Genomic DNA, 23,927 nt, shown 5'->3' on the forward strand with positions numbered 1-23,927 from the left:
CAGACACTTTAACATCTCAGTTGTCATTTGTGTACAGACAGCAAAGAGTTTAAGTAAGGATGTTAAAAGAATACTTACTGACATAATACTTTTCCCCAGATTGTCCGAAGACGATTTCATGGAACTTATGAAAGAGTCCATGGCAGGTAAGTTTGACAGACACCAATGAAAAAAATAAAATGATATTTATTTTAAATATATAAGATCCTTATATAAAATATAAATATTTTATCGTTTTATTTTCTTGTTTTAGAAATGTTTTTTATTGAAAAATCAATAAAACTAACTCCAAAATAAAATTTTTGATTTAAAGACACTATGATGACACCAGGCAAATCTTCCAAGACACCTATCGTCGGGAATCTAACAACTCTATCAGCAGACAAATAATTGATTGAGGTGATATAAAAATTGAATTTAATTCAATGATCAAACCGACCCATTTGTATCTCAAAAATATAATTTTTTCTATGTCAGAGTTTTGATCCCTTTAGGAATCTTACATATACAGCCTTAATTTTCAAGATTTAATAATTATTGCTCAATGATGTAAAACCGATTCAGAAATTAATATTAGAGTGTCAGAGTATGTTTATTTGCGATCTTTTCTCATTACTAGTAAGTTGTTCATTTCTTGTAGCCCTAGAAATTTATTCTTATAATCCAGAATTTGCTTTATTCGGATATGAAACTCCGGATTGGACACCGGCATCATTCTTTAAAGTTAAGCGCAAAATTGATGTGCCTCTAGAAAAAAATTGGCCAGTATTACGATATATAAATGAAACAATAGAAGATCCTACGCAATACCATTTCTCATATAGAAAACCGAAAGAAACACACGACTACAACTTTTATTACAAGACACTTCAGACTACACACTATAGACTTGAAAGAGCATATGTTAGCTTTAATGGTGCTGTAGGTCTTGATGAAAACACCATTTTCCAACCAACAGATTTTGAAAGGAACGCTACAAATGCAAGTGTTGTAGGCCATTACCGCGAGGTTATTGTTACAGGATATTTATGGGCAACATATAATTTTGGCCATTCATTTGAAGATTTTTTCACTCCACTATTTTTAATTCCTGAAGAAATTAGAAGGAGATCACATATTATTGTATTCTCAATGCCATTTCTCTATAATACACTCCTGGATCTTCTAGGCTTTTTACCAGATCGAAGAATATATTTACCAAAAAATAAAGGTGAATATATTTCGGCTGATATACTCCATTGTTTTGCAAATAGAACCTTTTACATCAGTCAATGGGGGCCAAACACTTACAGATTTAAACGGTTCTTGCATGAAAAATTCGAATTAGATAAAATTACACCATCTGAATACTGCTTTACAAACAGGCCTAAAGGCAAGAGAAGGCATATTCATAATCTTGATGAAGTAATAAATTCAGCAAAAGCAAAGTTCCCAACAATTGATTGGAAATTTATTCCAGATAATCATACAAATCTTATTGAATGCGCCAGGGATTTCAAAAAGATTAAGTTTCTTTTCTCTCCTGTAGGTTCAAACATTTGTAAATGCATTTTTATGGCCGACAATACTGTTGTTATATGCGTTACAGCGAATTTCCCTGAAAATTCTCTGGCAGGTTTCTGTTTAAGTTGTAAATTATTTGAGTTACAATATGATTCAATCTCTGCTCATCATTTAGAATATGGTTCACCAATTAATGTGAACGATGCATTATTCCATATAGAAAAATGTTTGAAAGTATTAGAAACTGGAAATTGGAACGTATATAAATAATAAGAATATTAAAATTAATTTTGAAAATAATCTATTTAAAGTCGATTTATATTCAATTTTTTGAATAAATTCAAAATCGACTCGTAATCCAATAGTTGACAATTTGTAATATCTTTAAAATAGACGCATTATTCATATGGCGCAATGAAATAAAAAAATCAAAATGTGTAAAGCATATTTTGAATATACTTACTATGCAATTTCATACCAGTCTCTATTAAGTTATCGATATTACAATAAATAAGAAAATGATTGTTGAAGTTCTGTGTAGCTGTCAATGTTACATTTGATAAAAAAAATTAAAACATAAATTGAGTATAGCAAGCATTAATCCATTACTTCTAACTTTTTTAACAATTTGATGAAGTTTTAAGAACGACGATATATCTTGTTTGGCCAATTGTACAATTGCTACTTAATTCTGATTAAATTATAAAACATAATCTACATACAAAAATATAGTAATGCAATAATCTCGGGAACATGGCTCTCAATTTTGAATAGTTTACGAATTTCTCAAATAAAATTGAGGGGATTATGTTCCCGAGATTTTTGCAAAAACAGTTTTTTAAAAAGTTCTATAAATTCTTTTACAAAACAATATAACAATATGTATATCTTCAATATTTAGGTCAGGTAAGTGGGGCTTCCAGGCGCGTTGCGCCCTCTAGCCCCGAAGATGTTTAGTATAAATGAAGTTTTTATTCGGAAAATTGTTAGTCTTCTGGTGTGAATTCGGAGGACTCTTCTTGGATAGAGTCTTGTATTTCCTCCTCTTCTTCCTCCTCCATTGCTTCTGGGAAGAAGCCTTCTTCTGGGTCGAAAACATTATATAATGTGTAATTGAATGACACATTATATCTTTCTTTGAGTTCGCTCCTGACAAAGAACTTAGTTCCAGGAATACAGAAGACTTCTGTGCGTTGGAAAAGCTGATGTCCTGGAACGAATTTGGCAATTAGAGACTTCTTTTTTCCGAATTGTTCAGGAGTTTTCATGACGACAGTAACAACATCTCCATCTGCGAGGTCTTGTTGTTGTTCGGAAAGGTAAAGAGCAATGATATGAATGGTTGCTGCGTTGAATTCGAGAAAGTCGAATTCAAATTGTGTTGTCGTATAATATTCAAACCATTTTGTACGGTTGTCTCCGAACTCGTCAACGTATTCATCTTCGTCATATCCGTAACTAAAGACTTGGAATTCGGCAATTCTCTTGTCGAATGACCGTTGGATGTAACGAGGAAGATTTTGACGAACTTGGTATAAAGTTCTCAACATTATAAGCTTAGTAAATGTTGGAAAATACTGAACTAAGACATCGCTAAGCTCAATTGGACTTGGAATTGTCTTAGTAAGTTCAATTGAACTAGTAATTGCTTTGTTCAGAACTTCACAGAACTGAGTATTGTATGTAGCGTCTGGTTGTGTGTTTTCTTCGGCGTCTTTGAGATATTTAGAGCAAATTTGTTGAAGAATTTCTCTTAATTCGCTGTTAGACTTTTTGGTGGTTATTCTAACCGCTGTGCCAGTTCTTGGAGGTTGTGGAGCTTTGGCTTTGGTTAGCGGTTGAGAATTGTTAATGTTTGAATTGTGGTTAACAGCGTTGGCTTCCATTAGATAAAAATGAACTGACCAAAAAAGACAGATATTTAAATATTTGAGATAAACCGTTTTCGTCAACGGTAACCCCCTCTATTTTTTTATTTTATTTAATAGTTACCGTTAGAAAAACGGTTTATCTCAAATATTGAATGAACTATAAACGTTTTTTGTTTTCTATATATACTTTTTTGTCCAACGGTAAAACTTTTTACACAACGGTTTTTGAGAGTCGTCGCCGTTGACTTTTTTGTAGAGCACTCAAAATAGTATAACTTTGTCCGGACAAGTAAGGGTCTATCGTCGCTACAGGAAAAGTTACAGGCATTCCAAGGAAGTATACTTTGAGAAGCCTTTTCTCCATTATAGAATGAGATAGGACGGTTATTTTACAAAACTGACAACACTTTGACCGAGTAGTTTTTTGTGCTGAACAAAAAGTGTCATATAAACATCTGTCAAAAACCGCTTTTTAACTTCACTTAAAATGCCACGTAAGCTACGTAAGAATATACGTAAGAGGAAGGGAGCATTGAAACATCCAATAGTAAAACTGACACCACAACAACAGTTGCAACAACAAATGATGAATGACCCCACTATGTTGCAACAAATGTCAAGCAACCCTATGCTTTTAAACCGAGTTATTGGTGCACAGAGTGGAGGTTTAAGAGCGGCACTTTTAGCGAAAATGGCAGGCTATGGTGGAGCTGCAGACGGAACAGCTTATAACCCTCAAAGTCAAATGAATTTGAGTTCACTCAAAAATCAAATAACAGATGTCAAAAAGTCAAACATAGACATACAGAAACAAATAAGTGAAAACGAAAAGAAACTAGAATATGACAGACAGACAAAGAAACTAAATGAGTTAAACGTAGAGAAAAAGAAGAAAGAAGAACAACTGAAAGAACTAAGTACAGAGGAATATGCGAAAAAAGTGTCAGAAAAAGCAGCAGAAGTAGCAAAAATGGAACAAGATGTTATAAATTTGAAAAACCATACTACTCAATATAAAGTACTGAAAGATGAAGAGATAAAACAAAAAGCCATGAAGACATATATGGATAGCGATGAGTATAAAAAAGAAGTTGAAGCAAATGTAAAGGCAGAAAAACTTTTACAGTTGCAAAACCAAACCGTACAGTATGAAAACTTAGCACAAGAAAGTAAAAATAACGACGCAGCCATGCAAAAGGCAATGAAAAGCGCAGAATATATAAAAGCTAATAATGACTGGTTAGATGCCCAAGCCAACGCTAAAGCAGCCCAACTTATAGGGTCAATAAGGACAAAAATACAAGCGGATGAAGACAGTTCAAATGAAGCTTTAATGAATGCTGACTTTAAGAACGCCTTCGAAGCTCTTCATAGTAAGGTGAAACTAGTGAACGACTTCTCATCTGGAAAGAAACTGAAGTCTGAAGGTTTCGACAAAGAGTTAAGAGAAGTAGCACAAAATATGACGAAAATAACAGATGCAGCAACGAGACAGGCAGTTCAAAGTGCCTATGACGCCGTTAGAGCAACTGTTGTGGAAAGTCAAGAAAAAGAGTTACAACAGACCAAAACAGACCTAGTAAATGCTTTCTTAAAAACGAAAAGTCAGGTAGGACATTATGCTGCAGATGGAACATATGTGCCAGCTGGTGGAACTTATATACCACCAAACCCTCCAAGAGAAGCACCTGCACCAGGACTACCTAAAACATTTACATCGTCACATGGACACAGACACAGGCATGCACCAAAACCAACACAACAACCAACAGTTCAAAATCCAGCACCACAACAACAACCAAAACCAACAGTTCAAAACCCTGCACAACAACCAACAGTTCAAAATCCAGCACCTGCACCACAACCAAAACCAGCACAACAACCACCTCCACAACCAGCACAGCAACCAACAGTTCAAAACCCTGCACAACAACAACCACAAACAGAGCAAGGACATAAAAGAAGTAGAGAAAAAGGAAACCAAGAATTCTTAAAAATGCTTAAGGAAGATTATGGTTACCCAGATACTCTTGACTTTAGTGACAGATATAAAGAAGCTATTAGAAAGTTCAAGGAAGGAAATACTGACCCGAACCTATTTAGCTTTATGGTTGAGCATCAAATCGGATATAATCTCAAACCTGGAAAATACAAGCTCGCTAAGGGATATGATTTAATAGCATATCATCCAAATGACATGAATGAATTTACTCCGAGATATTTGATGTCAGAGCTAAATGATAATTCAACTCTCTTCATGAAACGCGTAAAAAATAGAGACGGAACGAAAGAAGAAAGGTTTATGAGTCCGGATGACTTAGATAGGGAACTTGTTAAAAACGGTCTCGGAATATATGAAATGCCAGCAGATGAGGTACAAGAAACTCCACAGGAAGAAGTTCAGATACAACCAGACATGGAAGAAATAGTTCAGCAACAACAGCTAGAAGAGCCTGAAGGAAACGAACAAGTCCCTCCTTTGGAAACTAACTTCACAGAACTAGATGAAGATTTGGAACAGCCGAAAAATCTTGACCCTCAACAAGAGTATGAGGTGAATATGGAATCTTTCCAAGAGTCTAAGAAAAATTCGGCTGACATAGTAGAAGAATATCGAAAAATGTTCACCGACATACAAAAGACTCCAACATCAGATGAAAATATTCAGCATAGAATGGAAGTACTGAAAGAAAATGTACGCAAATACAATAATCCTTTTTACTTACGACCATATAACGTTCAATCTTTGGCTGAACTCGGTGAAAATAAAAGGTTAAATTTCAACAAAACATATAGAAATGAAACATTGTTTAAAGTTCATTCAGAACCTAACCAATATGGAAACAAACCTACTTTTGTTTCTGCAGACTATGGAACTACAATGAAATGGGGTCATAAAGCTAATCCGGATAGGTGGTTCATAAACTTACAACCTCAATTCCAAGAAGTTGTAGACGCAATGGAAGTGAATGGTGAACCAGATATAACGGGTATTTTCAGCGCGGCTTTAATGCCATTGAAAGATATGAAAGATGCAGATATTTTGGACCAGTATGAAATGAACATGGCTGAGGGAAATATAACACCTGACGTTCTAGAACATTTATCTCAAAGAACTACACAGAACCATAGAGATGGTATATTTGGTGAAGAGTTTAGAAAGAAAGTTAGGGAGAGAGAAGGAAGAGAACCTATTGTACATGACCTTGCAAACGAAAGTTTGCAAAATGTCATAAAAACTTACTTTGCAGACAATGAAATGAGAAGGGATGAATATTTAAGAAAACTCAAATGGACAGTACCAAATGAAATGTTAGTATTGAAAAACATGTTCCATGACAAAATAAAACCAACTACAGAAATAAATGACGCAAGACTGAAACGTTGGGTAAAAGCTTTCCCATTCACAAAAGATATTATTGGTTACATGGAAAGAAAACCAGAATGGCTACAAAAACATATATTTGGAAACGAGCTTATTCCATATGGACAAGCTCTGTTTGAAGAGCTTGAACCGGAAACTCAGGAAAGAGTCATGCAAACAATAAGCGAAGACTCAAATACAAACTATGACAAAATCTTTCTAGGATATAGGTTACCTGAGATGGGCGACCAGAGCCCAAAGGCAAAAAGGACATGGGAAATTTACAACATACTAGGTGAACATGAGGCAAAGATGCTACAACTTGAAGCAGAGGGCAAGTTACCAAAAGCGACACCAAAGAAGAGAGAAAGTAGAACAAAGTGAAAGTAGTGAAGAAGTAACTTCATCTAGTGAAAGTAGTGGCAATGAAGGAAAAAGAAGAGTTAAAGATTCAGTTAAAAACTCAGTCAGGAAGAAAGTAAAGCTTGGTCCGAGTGGGTTCTATTATGACATATAAATCCAACTATTCTATATTTTTACCCATATGAAATGTACGCCGCTCAGAATATAACGCCAACAGTTTTGGATGCCATGAACGGAAATGTTTCCGAATGGTATAACGAATGCGATAATGCCATTAGAAGGTCAGAAATAGTTCCTGGAACTTACGAATATACAACTGCTGTTTCTTATGGAAACGTAGGTGAGTTTGGAGAAGGTTCTTCAACAACAGTAGATATTGCTTGCGACAGGTTTCATATTATTTCTATTGACAACTCATTCTTATACGTGGAACAAGACATTGAAATAAAACCTTCTTCCAAGTTGTCTGACAAGAAAGGTTGCAATGGAATTTTCTATGTCGGATACCAATATGCTCCAGAAGTTTTCATGGGATATAAGATATATTCTAACTCTGACTTAGTTCAAACAGTAACATGGGCAAACTATGAATGGTTCGCTTTGAGAAACTCAGTACAACCACAAGCTAGAGAACAAACAGACCAGTATGCAACTATTGAGAAAATAAGAAGACTTGACCCTAACGTTCCAGGAGTTTATGTTAACCTTTCTGGTTCAGATGGAACTGCTGCCACTAAAGTAAAACTGAAACTTAGAGTTCCTTTGTCATCTTTCCTCATCTTCAGGTTTTTAAGATACTTGCCAAACTGGGCAGGAAAAATTTCTATCGAACTTACTCCAAGCAAAAATAACTTAGTCATTGCACCAACACAAGACCCATTCACTATTACAGACGTAAAGGGAACAAATCAAACGTCATTCGTCGAATTTTGCAAAGACAAAGTTGACTTAGACTTTGGTTTCTCAAACTTCAACAATGAAGTAAACTATTATTTCAATGCTGCTGGAACTGCTTGGGACCCAGTTAAGTTCACATGCGAAAAATTTGAATGCAAGAGAATAGAAAGCAGACTTGCAGTCTATATGTTGGACCCAGATATTTCAAATGCTTTAGCTGCCAAATATATTGCAGTTCCACTTATGTTCCCTATACACCAAATATCTGTCAAAGACTTTGCAGGTGAAGTTGGAAACCAAAATCCAGGAGCCGCAGGTGCAAGAACAGATATTGCTTTAACAACTGCAATGAAACATGCAGATACTATGTTTGTACTGTTCAGACGAACTATAAATGACTATTCTTGTTTCTACAACCCTGGTATTAAATATCATATAAACATAGATGGCAAATATTATCCAAGAGAAGAATATTCTACAGTTGAGGATATGAGGTCATACAACTTGACATTAGATGCTATGAACTTTAACAACAACTTCACAACAACTATTAACCCTGAAATGCAAAGTTCTATTATGCCATATGTGAAAGTATGGACTCATACAGGAGGTCAAAAAACTCAATATACAAATGGAGACCGTTCAAACTTTTGGCTTGGCATTCCATTTGCTGACTCAGAAGACTTTATGGGTAGTATTTCAACTGTTGGTACAGTTCAAATACAATATACTGGTGACAGAGACGGTCCAGATGAATTGAGAGCAAAGAAGTTTACAAAACCAATAGCACTTTTCACGGAAGATGCTCTTTTGAAGATTCGTTCGATGAAACCTGCTGGGGCTCCTCAGATTGGCATAACGACAGCTTCCATCGAGCAGATTTTGGCAGCAGGTCAGTAAGTTGTTCTTGAACTGACTTCTCTCCGTCAAATATTGACAGTACGCCAGTTTTGACATAATATTGTATTATAAACTTTCCTTTAGTAATATCTGTAAGTTTTGAAGTTATATTTTTGTCTGCTTCAAGAACTTTCACCATTTCAGTTATACCAACTTTCTTTGCTTTATGAAAATATTTAGGTTCAGCAAAGACTGCTATTCTATAACATTTTCCATTGTTTGTGTAAAGAACTATTCTGTCAATGTATTTGTATTGTTTGTGAGTATAAACTTTGTTCTGCTTCAATTCAATAAGATATCCGAATACGTCCATCTTTTTATTCTAAGTAAAATGTCATTTCCGAAAAATAGAAGCGTAAGTGTTTCAAAAGGTTTAATGGCGGTGGCAGATGTTAAGTTAAATTCACCAACCCAAACAAACAGTCAAAGTGTTATTGTCAATGTCAAAGACAGAGATGTTGAAGTGGGGAAACCATACGAAGACGAAGATGGTATAACAATTGTTCCTGTAAAAGAACCAACATATCCTGAAGTTAACAGAGACTTAAGTTCTGTTGCAGATATTCGAAACGACTACCAACAACTGAAAGACAAACTTCAAACTCAGGAGAAGATTTGTCAAGCTTTAAGTATAATGTTAAACTTGGCGAACACAACCCTGTAAAAGTGAACTCATATGTCATTGCACCTCATGAAGTTTTGAAAGAACTATTGAAACTTTTGACAGAGGCAGACGATATAAACATCAAAGAAATAGAACCCGACATTGGTTGCTGTGGTGTTTCATATAATGTCATTGACAAGATATACGTTATGAAAGGAGGTGAAACGTTGAACTTAAAATATAGTTTCCCAGACGTTATAAAAATATTTGACGACCACAACATTTCATTAAAGTTTATTTGCTAAGTAAATGGCAGAAGACATAATGGTTTATACTATTACGACTAAAAACCCTGAGTCATATAATTCTATAACAACAAACTTACAAAGTCCTCAAGGACGATATTGTAAACTAACCTTAAACACAATGACGACTAAAGCCTGTTTTGCTCTTTTGACACCAGAAGACTTTATTGTTGTGAATGGTAAAAAATACTCCTTTGAAGATACTTACTCAGATATACCACCAACAGGTTTTGTTGACTTATTTAATACTTTAAGTACGGGTGTAACATGTGCTGCAACTAGAGCAGGTTTCATTATGTTTGGATGTCCGACTGAGTTTACTATAAACGATATGAGCTATAATACAAAACTTATTTCTGGTTTTTACTACCAACAGTTTCCTATAACAGGAAAAGGTGTCATACAAGGAATGTCTATTCCATTGACATTAAGCACACCAATCTTATATATTGTTTCAAACTTAGGTTCAAAGTGTTATTCGAATGTCGACAGAAACTATTATGACCAAAAGATACTTATGCGTATAAACAATACTTTCTCTGCTGGTTTGCCTATTGTTCATTCGAATGCAGAATTTTCAACCTTAGTGAACTCAAACACTTTGGCAAGTATAACGTTGACATTAGTTGACGCAAACTTTGTTCCTGTAAAACTTTTATGTCCTATGTATTTGTCAATGACGGCAGAAAGTTTCGAATTGGAAGATGCAACTGGTGAAAGTATTGTATTACAAGAACAACTTCAACAACAAATAGCTCAAGAACAACAAATGCAACAAATGGAACAACAAAGTCAAGAATAAAAAAATAATATTTTTTTTTATTTTTATAAAAATGTACAGAATAGATGTTTCAGATTTTTATGACTTCCAAGCATTCAGAAATATGTGTCCATTTAGAGACTATAACAAAGCAGTCGAGAATTTGAAACGTTTAGTCATTTATGTTGACTCTGCCCCAGAATGTTATGTCATGAAAGAATGGGATGTTGTCTTTAACAAACCAAGAGCAACAATAGTGTCTGAACAAGAATGTAGACAGAAACTTAAGAAAATAAAAGTTGTACAAGTTGGCATGAAGATGTTAGATGCTTGGGATATCTTATTGTCAAAGTTAGAAGATTTTTCAGTTCGAGGTATAAAGTTCTATACACCTTCTCCAAACTTCTATTCTATCTTCACTGGATATAAATACGAACAAGTAGAATGGAAACACAGTATTATAGAAGCTTGGTTAGACCATGTCAAAGAAATTATATGCAATGGAAACGAAAAGGTTTATGAGTATATCTTATGTTGGTTTGCAAATATCTTACAACATCCAAGTGCTAAAAATGAAACTGCTCTCATTATAATTGGAAAACAAGGAACTGGTAAGAATACTTTCTTTACAGATATTTTGTGCAAACTGTTAGAAGGTTATTCGAATCCGAATATGACAAACTTAGAAAACATCTGTGGCAAGTTTAACTCCTCAATAGAGAATATGAAACTTATAGTTTGCAATGAACTTCAAAGTATAGATACAACAAAAGTTTTGAACTCAGATGCTTTGAAGAGTCTTATAACAGACAAAGTTGGAGTTGTTGAAAGAAAGTATAAAGACCAAAGAGTTTGTGAAAATGTTGCAAACTTCATTATGGTTTCAAACAATGCTGTTCCGATGCAGTTAGAAAGTTCTGACAGAAGATATGTAGTTGTCAGAACGTCAGAAGCTCATATGCAAGATACTGAATATTTTGACGCTTTGTCAGAATGTTTGACATCTGACTTTTACAACCACTTGTTCTCATATTTCATGACATTAGATATTTCTAAGTTCAATCCAAGACAAATTCCACATACCGAAGAGAGACAAACATTGTTAGAAGCAAACAAGAGTGTTTATGAACTGTTCGTAGATGAAACTGACTTTGTGTCATTAGATGAAAGGTCATTGTACGATTCGTATAAACAATATTGTCAAGAGTATGGTTATATGCCAGCGTCTAAACGAACATTCTTGGCAAATGTCAAAAGTCTTTTAGATGTTCAGAATGGTGTATATACAAAGAAAATTTTTTCTGAGTAAATTTTAAAAAAAAATATTTTTTATCCGATAGAAAAGATGACGAAATAGATTTCAGTAAACAAGTACATGTCAGGAGTTAAAGAAGAACTAGACCCATTCACATATTTGAATGTTTATTTCTACCATTTTGAAAAGTCTTCATTCAGCAAAGTTTGGAACATCGAACCAGTTAAGTTTGCTATTGTGACTAAAATGGTGCGAAATTTGAAGACTTAGACATAGAAGGTTTGTTAGCAGTCAAAGAAAGTTTTGACAGAAGGTTCTCAAACCTTAAAGAAGGCAAAGCATACAAACTTGTTATACCTTATGAACCAAAGAAGACAGACGACTATGAATATTATGAGTCTAAAGTTGTAGAAGTTCAAGGTAAATTGGGTAAAAAGCTATTAGAGTCTAAGCCAGTGTTTACTCCTAAAGAGGAAGAGAACATTGACATTGACCCAGAAATGTTCTAAAAATAAAATTTTATTTTTACATGTCAAATTTCTTCTTCGGTGGAATTGGCTCTGGTTCTTTCTTCTCTTCTTCTACTTTCTTTTCTTTCTTTTCTTTCTTCTTCTTCTCTGGTGGAGATATGTCAAATTTCTCAGAACCATATCTATGTAAAAGTTCTTTGTCCTTTAATAGCTCTTCTATTCTGTTTTCTATTTCATCTTCAAGAACAGCGCATGTGTCTTCTTTGCATTCTAAGAACTTTTGTTGGACTTCATCTTTCCAATCGGCGTCATCTCTGTCAACAAGTCTGTCATTGACAAATTTTAAGACTGCTCTTTGTAATGTTTTATGGTTCTTGTCATATTCCCAGAAACAGAACTTTAGAACAAATTCACCTTTCTTGTTTACATTATGTAAGGTTTTATGGTCTACAGATGTTTTGCTGTCGAAAAGCTTGTCTCGAATATAGATAGCGAAATCGCTAGACATTTTCTAAAAGATAAAAATTTTAATTTTTCTAAAAATATGTTAGAAAAAAGTTTGCTGACATTGACAAGAAATTTGAGAATGTTTTAAACAAGAACAAGAGGAAGTTAGAAAATGCTCAGATAAAGCCTATACATGAAAAGTTCTTATTTGCTCAGAATGGTATAACAGGTCTAATTGCACCACCTGGGTCGGGTAAGACTTTCACTTATCTTAAAATGGCTGCACAACAACAAGAACTAGATGAGAAGAACCCATTTTATGAGTTAGTTGTTATTTGTAGTACTTCTGGTCAATTTGACCAAACCGTCAATTCGTTCAAAGATATTATAAAGAAGTCTAAGTTAGTATGTATAAAGGATACTGAGTTGTTAGATTGGATAAAGAAGTACCAAAGAAGAGTTTTGAAGTATAATGCTATAAATGAGTATATAAATTCGAAGTTTAAAGAACCTAATGAGGAAATGCAGAGAATATTAGACAAACACCACTTCAGAAACAAACAGAAAGAGATAGAATACATTTCGAAGAAATTGCAATCTTACGATTGGAAGACTTACCCTCATAGATGTCTTCTTATCTTAGATGATTTCGCCTCTCATCCTTTGTTAAAGAACAGAGAACAAGATATGTGTCGAATTCTTAAGAAGCTCAGACACTTTAACATCTCAGTTGTCATTTGTGTACAGACAGCAAAGAGTTTAAGTAAGGATGTTAAAAGAATACTTACTGACATAATACTTTTCCCCAGATTGTCCGAAGACGATTTCATGGAACTTATGAAAGAGTCCATGGCAGGTAAGTTTGACAGACACCAATGAAAAAAATAAAATGATATTTATTTTAAATATATAAGATCCTTATATAAAATATAAATATTTTATCGTTTTATTTTCTTGTTTTAGAAATGTTTTTTATTGAAAAATCAATAAAACTAACTCCAAAATAAAATTTTTGATTTAAAGACACTATGATGACACCAGGCAAATCTTCCAAGACACCTATCGTCGGGAATCTAACAACTCTATCAGCAGACAAATAATTGATTGAGGTGATATAAAAATTGAATTTAATTCAATGATCAAACCGACCCATTTGTATCTCAAAAATATAATTTTTTCTATGTCAGAGTTTTGATCCCTTTAGGAATCTTACATATACAGCCTTAATTTTCAAGATTTAATAATTATTGCTCAATGATGTAAAACCGATTCAGAAATTAATATTAGAGTGTCAGAGTATGTTTATTTGCGATCTTTTCTCATTACTAGTAAGTTGTTCATTTCTTGTAGCCCTAGAAATTTATTCTTATAATCCAGAATTTGCTTTATTCGGATATGAAACTCCGGATTGGACACCGGCATCATTCTTTAAAGTTAAGCGCAAAATTGATGTGCCTCTAGAAAAAAATTGGCCAGTATTACGATATATAAATGAAACAATAGAAGATCCTACGCAATACCATTTCTCATATAGAAAACCGAAAGAAACACACGACTACAACTTTTATTACAAGACACTTCAGACTACACACTATAGACTTGAAAGAGCATATGTTAGCTTTAATGGTGCTGTAGGTCTTGATGAAAACACCATTTTCCAACCAACAGATTTTGAAAGGAACGCTACAAATGCAAGTGTTGTAGGCCATTACCGCGAGGTTATTGTTACAGGATATTTATGGGCAACATATAATTTTGGCCATTCATTTGAAGATTTTTTCACTCCACTATTTTTAATTCCTGAAGAAATTAGAAGGAGATCACATATTATTGTATTCTCAATGCCATTTCTCTATAATACACTCCTGGATCTTCTAGGCTTTTTACCAGATCGAAGAATATATTTACCAAAAAATAAAGGTGAATATATTTCGGCTGATATACTCCATTGTTTTGCAAATAGAACCTTTTACATCAGTCAATGGGGGCCAAACACTTACAGATTTAAACGGTTCTTGCATGAAAAATTCGAATTAGATAAAATTACACCATCTGAATACTGCTTTACAAACAGGCCTAAAGGCAAGAGAAGGCATATTCATAATCTTGATGAAGTAATAAATTCAGCAAAAGCAAAGTTCCCAACAATTGATTGGAAATTTATTCCAGATAATCATACAAATCTTATTGAATGCGCCAGGGATTTCAAAAAGATTAAGTTTCTTTTCTCTCCTGTAGGTTCAAACATTTGTAAATGCATTTTTATGGCCGACAATACTGTTGTTATATGCGTTACAGCGAATTTCCCTGAAAATTCTCTGGCAGGTTTCTGTTTAAGTTGTAAATTATTTGAGTTACAATATGATTCAATCTCTGCTCATCATTTAGAATATGGTTCACCAATTAATGTGAACGATGCATTATTCCATATAGAAAAATGTTTGAAAGTATTAGAAACTGGAAATTGGAACGTATATAAATAATAAGAATATTAAAATTAATTTTGAAAATAATCTATTTAAAGTCGATTTATATTCAATTTTTTGAATAAATTCAAAATCGACTCGTAATCCAATAGTTGACAATTTGTAATATCTTTAAAATAGACGCATTATTCATATGGCGCAATGAAATAAAAAAATCAAAATGTGTAAAGCATATTTTGAATATACTTACTATGCAATTTCATACCAGTCTCTATTAAGTTATCGATATTACAATAAATAAGAAAATGATTGTTGAAGTTCTGTGTAGCTGTCAATGTTACATTTGATAAAAAAAATTAAAACATAAATTGAGTATAGCAAGCATTAATCCATTACTTCTAACTTTTTTAACAATTTGATGAAGTTTTAAGAACGACGATATATCTTGTTTGGCCAATTGTACAATTGCTACTTAATTCTGATTAAATTATAAAACATAATCTACATACAAAAATATAGTAATGCAATAATCTCGGGAACATGGCTCTCAATTTTGAATAGTTTACGAATTTCTCAAATAAAATTGAGGGGATTATGTTCCCGAGATTTTTGCAAAAACAGTTTTTTAAAAAGTTCTATAAATTCTTTTACAAAACAATATAACAATATGTATATCTTCAATATTTAGGTCAGGTAAGTGGGGCTTCCAGGCGCGTTGCGCCCTCTAGCCCCGAAGATGTTTAGTATAAATGAAGTTTTTATTCGGAAAATTGTTAGTCTTCTGGTGTGAATTCGGAGGACTCTTCTTGGATAGAGTCTTGTATTTCCTCCTCTTCTTCCTCCTCCATTGCTTCTGGGAAGAAGCCTTCTTCTGGGTCGAAAACATTATATAATGTGTAATTGAATGACACATTATATCTTTCTTTGAGTTCGCTCCTGACAAAGAACTTAGTTCCAGGAATACAGAAGACTTCTGTGCGTTGGAAAAGCTGATGTCCTGGAACGAATTTGGCAATTAGAGACTTCTTTTTTCCGAATTGTTCAGGAGTTTTCATGACGACAGTAACAACATCTCCATCTGCGAGGTCTTGTTGTTGTTCGGAAAGGTAAAGAGCAATGATATGAATGGTTGCTGCGTTGAATTCGAGAAAGTCGAATTCAAATTGTGTTGTCGTATAATATTCAAACCATTTTGTACGGTTGTCTCCGAACTCGTCAACGTATTCATCTTCGTCATATCCGTAACTAAAGACTTGGAATTCGGCAATTCTCTTGTCGAATGACCGTTGGATGTAACGAGGAAGATTTTGACGAACTTGGTATAAAGTTCTCAACATTATAAGCTTAGTAAATGTTGGAAAATACTGAACTAAGACATCGCTAAGCTCAATTGGACTTGGAATTGTCTTAGTAAGTTCAATTGAACTAGTAATTGCTTTGTTCAGAACTTCACAGAACTGAGTATTGTATGTAGCGTCTGGTTGTGTGTTTTCTTCGGCGTCTTTGAGATATTTAGAGCAAATTTGTTGAAGAATTTCTCTTAATTCGCTGTTAGACTTTTTGGTGGTTATTCTAACCGCTGTGCCAGTTCTTGGAGGTTGTGGAGCTTTGGCTTTGGTTAGCGGTTGAGAATTGTTAATGTTTGAATTGTGGTTAACAGCGTTGGCTTCCATTAGATAAAAATGAACTGACCAAAAAAGACAGATATTTAAATATTTGAGATAAACCGTTTTCGTCAACGGTAACCCCCTCTATTTTTTTATTTTATTTAATAGTTACCGTTAGAAAAACGGTTTATCTCAAATATTGAATGAACTATAAACGTTTTTTGTTTTCTATATATACTTTTTTGTCCAACGGTAAAACTTTTTACACAACGGTTTTTGAGAGTCGTCGCCGTTGACTTTTTTGTAGAGCACTCAAAATAGTATAACTTTGTCCGGACAAGTAAGGGTCTATCGTCGCTACAGGAAAAGTTACAGGCATTCCAAGGAAGTATACTTTGAGAAGCCTTTTCTCCATTATAGAATGAGATAGGACGGTTATTTTACAAAACTGACAACACTTTGACCGAGTAGTTTTTTGTGCTGAACAAAAAGTGTCATATAAACATCTGTCAAAAACCGCTTTTTAACTTCACTTAAAATGCCACGTAAGCTACGTAAGAATATACGTAAGAGGAAGGGAGCATTGAAACATCCAATAGTAAAACTGACACCACAACAACAGTTGCAACAACAAATGATGAATGACCCCACTATGTTGCAACAAATGTCAAGCAACCCTATGCTTTTAAACCGAGTTATTGGTGCACAGAGTGGAGGTTTAAGAGCGGCACTTTTAGCGAAAATGGCAGGCTATGGTGGAGCTGCAGACGGAACAGCTTATAACCCTCAAAGTCAAATGAATTTGAGTTCACTCAAAAATCAAATAACAGATGTCAAAAAGTCAAACATAGACATACAGAAACAAATAAGTGAAAACGAAAAGAAACTAGAATATGACAGACAGACAAAGAAACTAAATGAGTTAAACGTAGAGAAAAAGAAGAAAGAAGAACAACTGAAAGAACTAAGTACAGAGGAATATGCGAAAAAAGTGTCAGAAAAAGCAGCAGAAGTAGCAAAAATGGAACAAGATGTTATAAATTTGAAAAACCATACTACTCAATATAAAGTACTGAAAGATGAAGAGATAAAACAAAAAGCCATGAAGACATATATGGATAGCGATGAGTATAAAAAAGAAGTTGAAGCAAATGTAAAGGCAGAAAAACTTTTACAGTTGCAAAACCAAACCGTACAGTATGAAAACTTAGCACAAGAAAGTAAAAATAACGACGCAGCCATGCAAAAGGCAATGAAAAGCGCAGAATATATAAAAGCTAATAATGACTGGTTAGATGCCCAAGCCAACGCTAAAGCAGCCCAACTTATAGGGTCAATAAGGACAAAAATACAAGCGGATGAAGACAGTTCAAATGAAGCTTTAATGAATGCTGACTTTAAGAACGCCTTCGAAGCTCTTCATAGTAAGGTGAAACTAGTGAACGACTTCTCATCTGGAAAGAAACTGAAGTCTGAAGGTTTCGACAAAGAGTTAAGAGAAGTAGCACAAAATATGACGAAAATAACAGATGCAGCAACGAGACAGGCAGTTCAAAGTGCCTATGACGCCGTTAGAGCAACTGTTGTGGAAAGTCAAGAAAAAGAGTTACAACAGACCAAAACAGACCTAGTAAATGCTTTCTTAAAAACGAAAAGTCAGGTAGGACATTATGCTGCAGATGGAACATATGTGCCAGCTGGTGGAACTTATATACCACCAAACCCTCCAAGAGAAGCACCTGCACCAGGACTACCTAAAACATTTACATCGTCACATGGACACAGACACAGGCATGCACCAAAACCAACACAACAACCAACAGTTCAAAATCCAGCACCACAACAACAACCAAAACCAACAGTTCAAAACCCTGCACAACAACCAACAGTTCAAAATCCAGCACCTGCACCACAACCAAAACCAGCACAACAACCACCTCCACAACCAGCACAGCAACCAACAGTTCAAAACCCTGCACAACAACAACCACAAACAGAGCAAGGACATAAAAGAAGTAGAGAAAAAGGAAACCAAGAATTCTTAAAAATGCTTAAGGAAGATTATGGTTACCCAGATACTCTTGACTTTAGTGACAGATATAAAGAAGCTATTAGAAAGTTCAAGGAAGGAAATACTGACCCGAACCTATTTAGCTTTATGGTTGAGCATCAAATCGGATATAATCTCAAACCTGGAAAATACAAGCTCGCTAAGGGATATGATTTAATAGCATATCATCCAAATGACATGAATGAATTTACTCCGAGATATTTGATGTCAGAGCTAAATGATAATTCAACTCTCTTCATGAAACGCGTAAAAAATAGAGACGGAACGAAAGAAGAAAGGTTTATGAGTCCGGATGACTTAGATAGGGAACTTGTTAAAAACGGTCTCGGAATATATGAAATGCCAGCAGATGAGGTACAAGAAACTCCACAGGAAGAAGTTCAGATACAACCAGACATGGAAGAAATAGTTCAGCAACAACAGCTAGAAGAGCCTGAAGGAAACGAACAAGTCCCTCCTTTGGAAACTAACTTCACAGAACTAGATGAAGATTTGGAACAGCCGAAAAATCTTGACCCTCAACAAGAGTATGAGGTGAATATGGAATCTTTCCAAGAGTCTAAGAAAAATTCGGCTGACATAGTAGAAGAATATCGAAAAATGTTCACCGACATACAAAAGACTCCAACATCAGATGAAAATATTCAGCATAGAATGGAAGTACTGAAAGAAAATGTACGCAAATACAATAATCCTTTTTACTTACGACCATATAACGTTCAATCTTTGGCTGAACTCGGTGAAAATAAAAGGTTAAATTTCAACAAAACATATAGAAATGAAACATTGTTTAAAGTTCATTCAGAACCTAACCAATATGGAAACAAACCTACTTTTGTTTCTGCAGACTATGGAACTACAATGAAATGGGGTCATAAAGCTAATCCGGATAGGTGGTTCATAAACTTACAACCTCAATTCCAAGAAGTTGTAGACGCAATGGAAGTGAATGGTGAACCAGATATAACGGGTATTTTCAGCGCGGCTTTAATGCCATTGAAAGATATGAAAGATGCAGATATTTTGGACCAGTATGAAATGAACATGGCTGAGGGAAATATAACACCTGACGTTCTAGAACATTTATCTCAAAGAACTACACAGAACCATAGAGATGGTATATTTGGTGAAGAGTTTAGAAAGAAAGTTAGGGAGAGAGAAGGAAGAGAACCTATTGTACATGACCTTGCAAACGAAAGTTTGCAAAATGTCATAAAAACTTACTTTGCAGACAATGAAATGAGAAGGGATGAATATTTAAGAAAACTCAAATGGACAGTACCAAATGAAATGTTAGTATTGAAAAACATGTTCCATGACAAAATAAAACCAACTACAGAAATAAATGACGCAAGACTGAAACGTTGGGTAAAAGCTTTCCCATTCACAAAAGATATTATTGGTTACATGGAAAGAAAACCAGAATGGCTACAAAAACATATATTTGGAAACGAGCTTATTCCATATGGACAAGCTCTGTTTGAAGAGCTTGAACCGGAAACTCAGGAAAGAGTCATGCAAACAATAAGCGAAGACTCAAATACAAACTATGACAAAATCTTTCTAGGATATAGGTTACCTGAGATGGGCGACCAGAGCCCAAAGGCAAAAAGGACATGGGAAATTTACAACATACTAGGTGAACATGAGGCAAAGATGCTACAACTTGAAGCAGAGGGCAAGTTACCAAAAGCGACACCAAAGAAGAAGAGTAGAACAAAGTGAAAGTAGTGAAGAAGTAACTTCATCTAGTGAAAGTAGTGGCAATGAAGGAAAAAGAAGAGTTAAAGATTCAGTTAAAAACTCAGTCAGGAAGAAAGTAAAGCTTGGTCCGAGTGGGTTCTATTATGACATATAAATCCAACTATTCTATATTTTTACCCATATGAAATGTACGCCGCTCAGAATATAACGCCAACAGTTTTGGATGCCATGAACGGAAATGTTTCCGAATGGTATAACGAATGCGATAATGCCATTAGAAGGTCAGAAATAGTTCCTGGAACTTACGAATATACAACTGCTGTTTCTTATGGAAACGTAGGTGAGTTTGGAGAAGGTTCTTCAACAACAGTAGATATTGCTTGCGACAGGTTTCATATTATTTCTATTGACAACTCATTCTTATACGTGGAACAAGACATTGAAATAAAACCTTCTTCCAAGTTGTCTGACAAGAAAGGTTGCAATGGAATTTTCTATGTCGGATACCAATATGCTCCAGAAGTTTTCATGGGATATAAGATATATTCTAACTCTGACTTAGTTCAAACAGTAACATGGGCAAACTATGAATGGTTCGCTTTGAGAAACTCAGTACAACCACAAGCTAGAGAACAAACAGACCAGTATGCAACTATTGAGAAAATAAGAAGACTTGACCCTAACGTTCCAGGAGTTTATGTTAACCTTTCTGGTTCAGATGGAACTGCTGCCACTAAAGTAAAACTGAAACTTAGAGTTCCTTTGTCATCTTTCCTCATCTTCAGGTTTTTAAGATACTTGCCAAACTGGGCAGGAAAAATTTCTATCGAACTTACTCCAAGCAAAAATAACTTAGTCATTGCACCAACACAAGACCCATTCACTATTACAGACGTAAAGGGAACAAATCAAACGTCATTCGTCGAATTTTGCAAAGACAAAGTTGACTTAGACTTTGGTTTCTCAAACTTCAACAATGAAGTAAACTATTATTTCAATGCTGCTGGAACTGCTTGGGACCCAGTTAAGTTCACATGCGAAAAATTTGAATGCAAGAGAATAGAAAGCAGACTTGCAGTCTATATGTTGGACCCAGATATTTCAAATGCTTTAGCTGCCAAATATATTGCAGTTCCACTTATGTTCCCTATACACCAAATATCTGTCAAAGACTTTGCAGGTGAAGTTGGAAACCAAAATCCAGGAGCCGCAGGTGCAAGAACAGATATTGCTTTAACAACTGCAATGAAACATGCAGATACTATGTTTGTACTGTTCAGACGAACTATAAATGACTATTCTTGTTTCTACAACCCTGGTATTAAATATCATATAAACATAGATGGCAAATATTATCCAAGAGAAGAATATTCTACAGTTGAGGATATGAGGTCATACAACTTGACATTAGATGCTATGAACTTTAACAACAACTTCACAACAACTATTAACCCTGAAATGCAAAGTTCTATTATGCCATATGTGAAAGTATGGACTCATACAGGAGGTCAAAAAACTCAATATACAAATGGAGACCGTTCAAACTTTTGGCTTGGCATTCCATTTGCTGACTCAGAAGACTTTATGGGTAGTATTTCAACTGTTGGTACAGTTCAAATACAATATACTGGTGACAGAGACGGTCCAGATGAATTGAGAGCAAAGAAGTTTACAAAACCAATAGCACTTTTCACGGAAGATGCTCTTTTGAAGATTCGTTCGATGAAACCTGCTGGGGCTCCTCAGATTGGCATAACGACAGCTTCCATCGAGCAGATTTTGGCAGCAGGTCAGTAAGTTGTTCTTGAACTGACTTCTCTCCGTCAAATATTGACAGTACGCCAGTTTTGACATAATATTGTATTATAAACTTTCCTTTAGTAATATCTGTAAGTTTTGAAGTTATATTTTTGTCTGCTTCAAGAACTTTCACCATTTCAGTTATACCAACTTTCTTTGCTTTATGAAAATATTTAGGTTCAGCAAAGACTGCTATTCTATAACATTTTCCATTGTTTGTGTAAAGAACTATTCTGTCAATGTATTTGTATTGTTTGTGAGTATAAACTTTGTTCTGCTTCAATTCAATAAGATATCCGAATACGTCCATCTTTTTATTCTAAGTAAAATGTCATTTCCGAAAAATAGAAGCGTAAGTGTTTCAAAAGGTTTAATGGCGGTGGCAGATGTTAAGTTAAATTCACCAACCCAAACAAACAGTCAAAGTGTTATTGTCAATGTCAAAGACAGAGATGTTGAAGTGGGGAAACCATACGAAGACGAAGATGGTATAACAATTGTTCCTGTAAAAGAACCAACATATCCTGAAGTTAACAGAGACTTAAGTTCTGTTGCAGATATTCGAAACGACTACCAACAACTGAAAGACAAACTTCAAACTCAGGAGAAGATTTGTCAAGCTTTAAGCTATAATGATTAATAACTTGGTCGAACACAACCCTGTAAAGTGAAAACTCATATGTTCATTGCACCTCATTGACAGTATTTGAACAAAACTATTGAAGACTTTGACAGAGGCAGACGATATAAACATCAAAGAAATAAACCCGAGCTTGTTGCTTGGTGCTTTCATATAATGTCATTGACACAAGATATACTTATGAACGAGAGTTGAAGACGTTGAACTTAACTAATATAGTTCTCCAGCAATCATAAAAATATTTTGAGCACCAAACTATTCATTAAAATTTATTGTAAGTAAATTGCAGAAGACATAATGTTATACTATTACGACTAAAAACCCTGAGTCATATTTAATTCTTATAACAAACAAAAACTTACAAATCCTCAAGGACATATTGTAAACTGAACCTTAAAACACATGACGACTAAAGCCTTTTTGCTCTGTTTGACACACAGTAAGAACTTTATTGTTTGTGTAACTGGTAAAAATACTCCTTGAAGATACTTACTCAGATATACCACCAACAGGCTTTTTGACTATTTATATACATTAAAGACGGTGAACATGTGCCTGCAACTAGACCAGGGTTTCTTATGTTGGGTGTCCACTGAGCTTTACTATAAACGATTGAGCTATAATACAAAACTTTATTTCTGGATTTTTACTAACCAACATTTCTATAACGGAAAATGGTTCATACAAAATTGTTCTATTCAATATACATGCAGACCACCCATCTGCTTTCCGACTAGCCTATATTGTTCAAACTTAAGGTTCAAAGTGTATTCGACGTCCACACACGGAAAACTATTATACCAAAATAATTACTTATGCTATAAACCTTTTTTACCTTCCTTACCTGCTGGCTTTCCTCATTGTTCATTACGAAAGGAATTTCAACCTTAGTCGAACCTCAAACACTTCTGCAAGGCATAACTGAAATCTGTCAACTTTT

The 23,927-nt window shown here is 34.5% G+C and overlaps 15 protein-coding genes and 1 pseudogene across 16 annotated transcripts, besides 3 other annotated features; 13 read left to right on the forward strand and 3 right to left on the reverse strand.

The window, feature by feature from the left end:
* Positions 1 to 162: part of a mobile genetic element that runs on past the window's edge.
* Positions 163 to 588: 426 nt separating this feature from the next.
* TVAGG3_0825350 (glycosyltransferase family) lies at positions 589 to 1,773 on the forward strand (the record flags this gene model as incomplete). Its single annotated transcript, XM_051248243.1, has 1 exon — positions 589 to 1,773. The coding sequence occupies one exon, from the start codon at positions 589 to 591 to the stop codon at positions 1,771 to 1,773; it is 1,185 nt and encodes a 394-aa protein (XP_051083718.1).
* Positions 1,774 to 2,489: 716 nt separating this feature from the next.
* On the reverse strand, positions 2,490 to 3,389 carry TVAGG3_0825360 (uncharacterized protein; the record flags this gene model as incomplete). The annotated part of the gene is made up of 1 exon (XM_051248244.1): positions 2,490 to 3,389. The coding sequence occupies one exon, from the start codon at positions 3,387 to 3,389 to the stop codon at positions 2,490 to 2,492; it is 900 nt and encodes a 299-aa protein (XP_051083719.1).
* A 472-nt stretch (positions 3,390 to 3,861) lies between these two features.
* TVAGG3_0825370 (protein of unknown function, DUF4106 family) lies at positions 3,862 to 4,140 on the forward strand (the record flags this gene model as incomplete). Its single annotated transcript, XM_051248245.1, has 1 exon — positions 3,862 to 4,140. A coding segment is annotated over one exon (279 nt), but the record flags the coding sequence as incomplete, so codon positions are not given.
* A 42-nt stretch (positions 4,141 to 4,182) lies between these two features.
* Positions 4,183 to 4,968, forward strand: TVAGG3_0825380 (protein of unknown function, DUF4106 family; the record flags this gene model as incomplete). Its single annotated transcript, XM_051248246.1, has 1 exon — positions 4,183 to 4,968. A coding segment is annotated over one exon (786 nt), but the record flags the coding sequence as incomplete, so codon positions are not given.
* Positions 4,969 to 5,098: 130 nt separating this feature from the next.
* Positions 5,099 to 5,368, forward strand: TVAGG3_0825390 (protein of unknown function, DUF4106 family; the record flags this gene model as incomplete). Its single annotated transcript, XM_051248247.1, has 1 exon — positions 5,099 to 5,368. One exon carries the CDS (start codon positions 5,099 to 5,101, stop codon positions 5,366 to 5,368), a length of 270 nt encoding a protein of 89 aa, XP_051083722.1.
* An 830-nt stretch (positions 5,369 to 6,198) lies between these two features.
* Positions 6,199 to 13,611: a mobile genetic element.
* TVAGG3_0825410 lies at positions 6,634 to 7,255 on the forward strand (annotated as a pseudogene). Its single transcript has one exon. A coding segment is annotated over exon 1 (622 nt).
* On the forward strand, positions 7,723 to 8,898 carry TVAGG3_0825420 (protein of unknown function, DUF4106 family; the record flags this gene model as incomplete). Its single annotated transcript, XM_051248248.1, has 1 exon — positions 7,723 to 8,898. A coding segment is annotated over one exon (1,176 nt), but the record flags the coding sequence as incomplete, so codon positions are not given.
* TVAGG3_0825430 (uncharacterized protein) lies at positions 9,812 to 10,555 on the forward strand (the record flags this gene model as incomplete). Its single annotated transcript, XM_051248249.1, has 1 exon — positions 9,812 to 10,555. A coding segment is annotated over one exon (744 nt), but the record flags the coding sequence as incomplete, so codon positions are not given.
* On the forward strand, positions 10,881 to 11,752 carry TVAGG3_0825440 (uncharacterized protein; the record flags this gene model as incomplete). Its single annotated transcript, XM_051248250.1, has 1 exon — positions 10,881 to 11,752. A coding segment is annotated over one exon (872 nt), but the record flags the coding sequence as incomplete, so codon positions are not given.
* Positions 12,348 to 12,800, reverse strand: TVAGG3_0825450 (uncharacterized protein; the record flags this gene model as incomplete). Its single annotated transcript, XM_051248251.1, has 1 exon — positions 12,348 to 12,800. The coding sequence occupies one exon, from the start codon at positions 12,798 to 12,800 to the stop codon at positions 12,348 to 12,350; it is 453 nt and encodes a 150-aa protein (XP_051083726.1).
* Positions 13,612 to 14,215: 604 nt separating the features above from the next.
* Positions 14,216 to 15,222, forward strand: TVAGG3_0825460 (glycosyltransferase family; the record flags this gene model as incomplete). Its single annotated transcript, XM_051248252.1, has 1 exon — positions 14,218 to 15,222. A coding segment is annotated over one exon (1,005 nt), but the record flags the coding sequence as incomplete, so codon positions are not given.
* A 716-nt stretch (positions 15,223 to 15,938) lies between these two features.
* Positions 15,939 to 16,838, reverse strand: TVAGG3_0825470 (uncharacterized protein; the record flags this gene model as incomplete). Its single annotated transcript, XM_051248253.1, has 1 exon — positions 15,939 to 16,838. One exon carries the CDS (start codon positions 16,836 to 16,838, stop codon positions 15,939 to 15,941), a length of 900 nt encoding a protein of 299 aa, XP_051083728.1.
* Positions 16,839 to 17,310: 472 nt separating this feature from the next.
* Positions 17,311 to 17,749, forward strand: TVAGG3_0825480 (protein of unknown function, DUF4106 family; the record flags this gene model as incomplete). The annotated part of the gene is made up of 1 exon (XM_051248254.1): positions 17,311 to 17,749. A coding segment is annotated over one exon (439 nt), but the record flags the coding sequence as incomplete, so codon positions are not given.
* Positions 17,750 to 18,285: 536 nt separating this feature from the next.
* On the forward strand, positions 18,286 to 19,533 carry TVAGG3_0825490 (protein of unknown function, DUF4106 family; the record flags this gene model as incomplete). The annotated part of the gene is made up of 1 exon (XM_051248255.1): positions 18,286 to 19,533. A coding segment is annotated over one exon (1,248 nt), but the record flags the coding sequence as incomplete, so codon positions are not given.
* Positions 19,534 to 19,647: 114 nt separating this feature from the next.
* Positions 19,648 to 23,927: part of a mobile genetic element that runs on past the window's edge.
* On the forward strand, positions 19,705 to 20,558 carry TVAGG3_0825510 (protein of unknown function, DUF4106 family; the record flags this gene model as incomplete). The annotated part of the gene is made up of 1 exon (XM_051248256.1): positions 19,705 to 20,558. A coding segment is annotated over one exon (854 nt), but the record flags the coding sequence as incomplete, so codon positions are not given.
* TVAGG3_0825520 (protein of unknown function, DUF4106 family) lies at positions 21,541 to 22,344 on the forward strand (the record flags this gene model as incomplete). Its single annotated transcript, XM_051248257.1, has 1 exon — positions 21,541 to 22,344. A coding segment is annotated over one exon (804 nt), but the record flags the coding sequence as incomplete, so codon positions are not given.

This window comes from Trichomonas vaginalis, chromosome VI (assembly GCF_026262505.1).
Source record: "Trichomonas vaginalis G3 chromosome VI, whole genome shotgun sequence".
Taxonomy (NCBI): Eukaryota; Parabasalia; order Trichomonadida; family Trichomonadidae; genus Trichomonas; species Trichomonas vaginalis.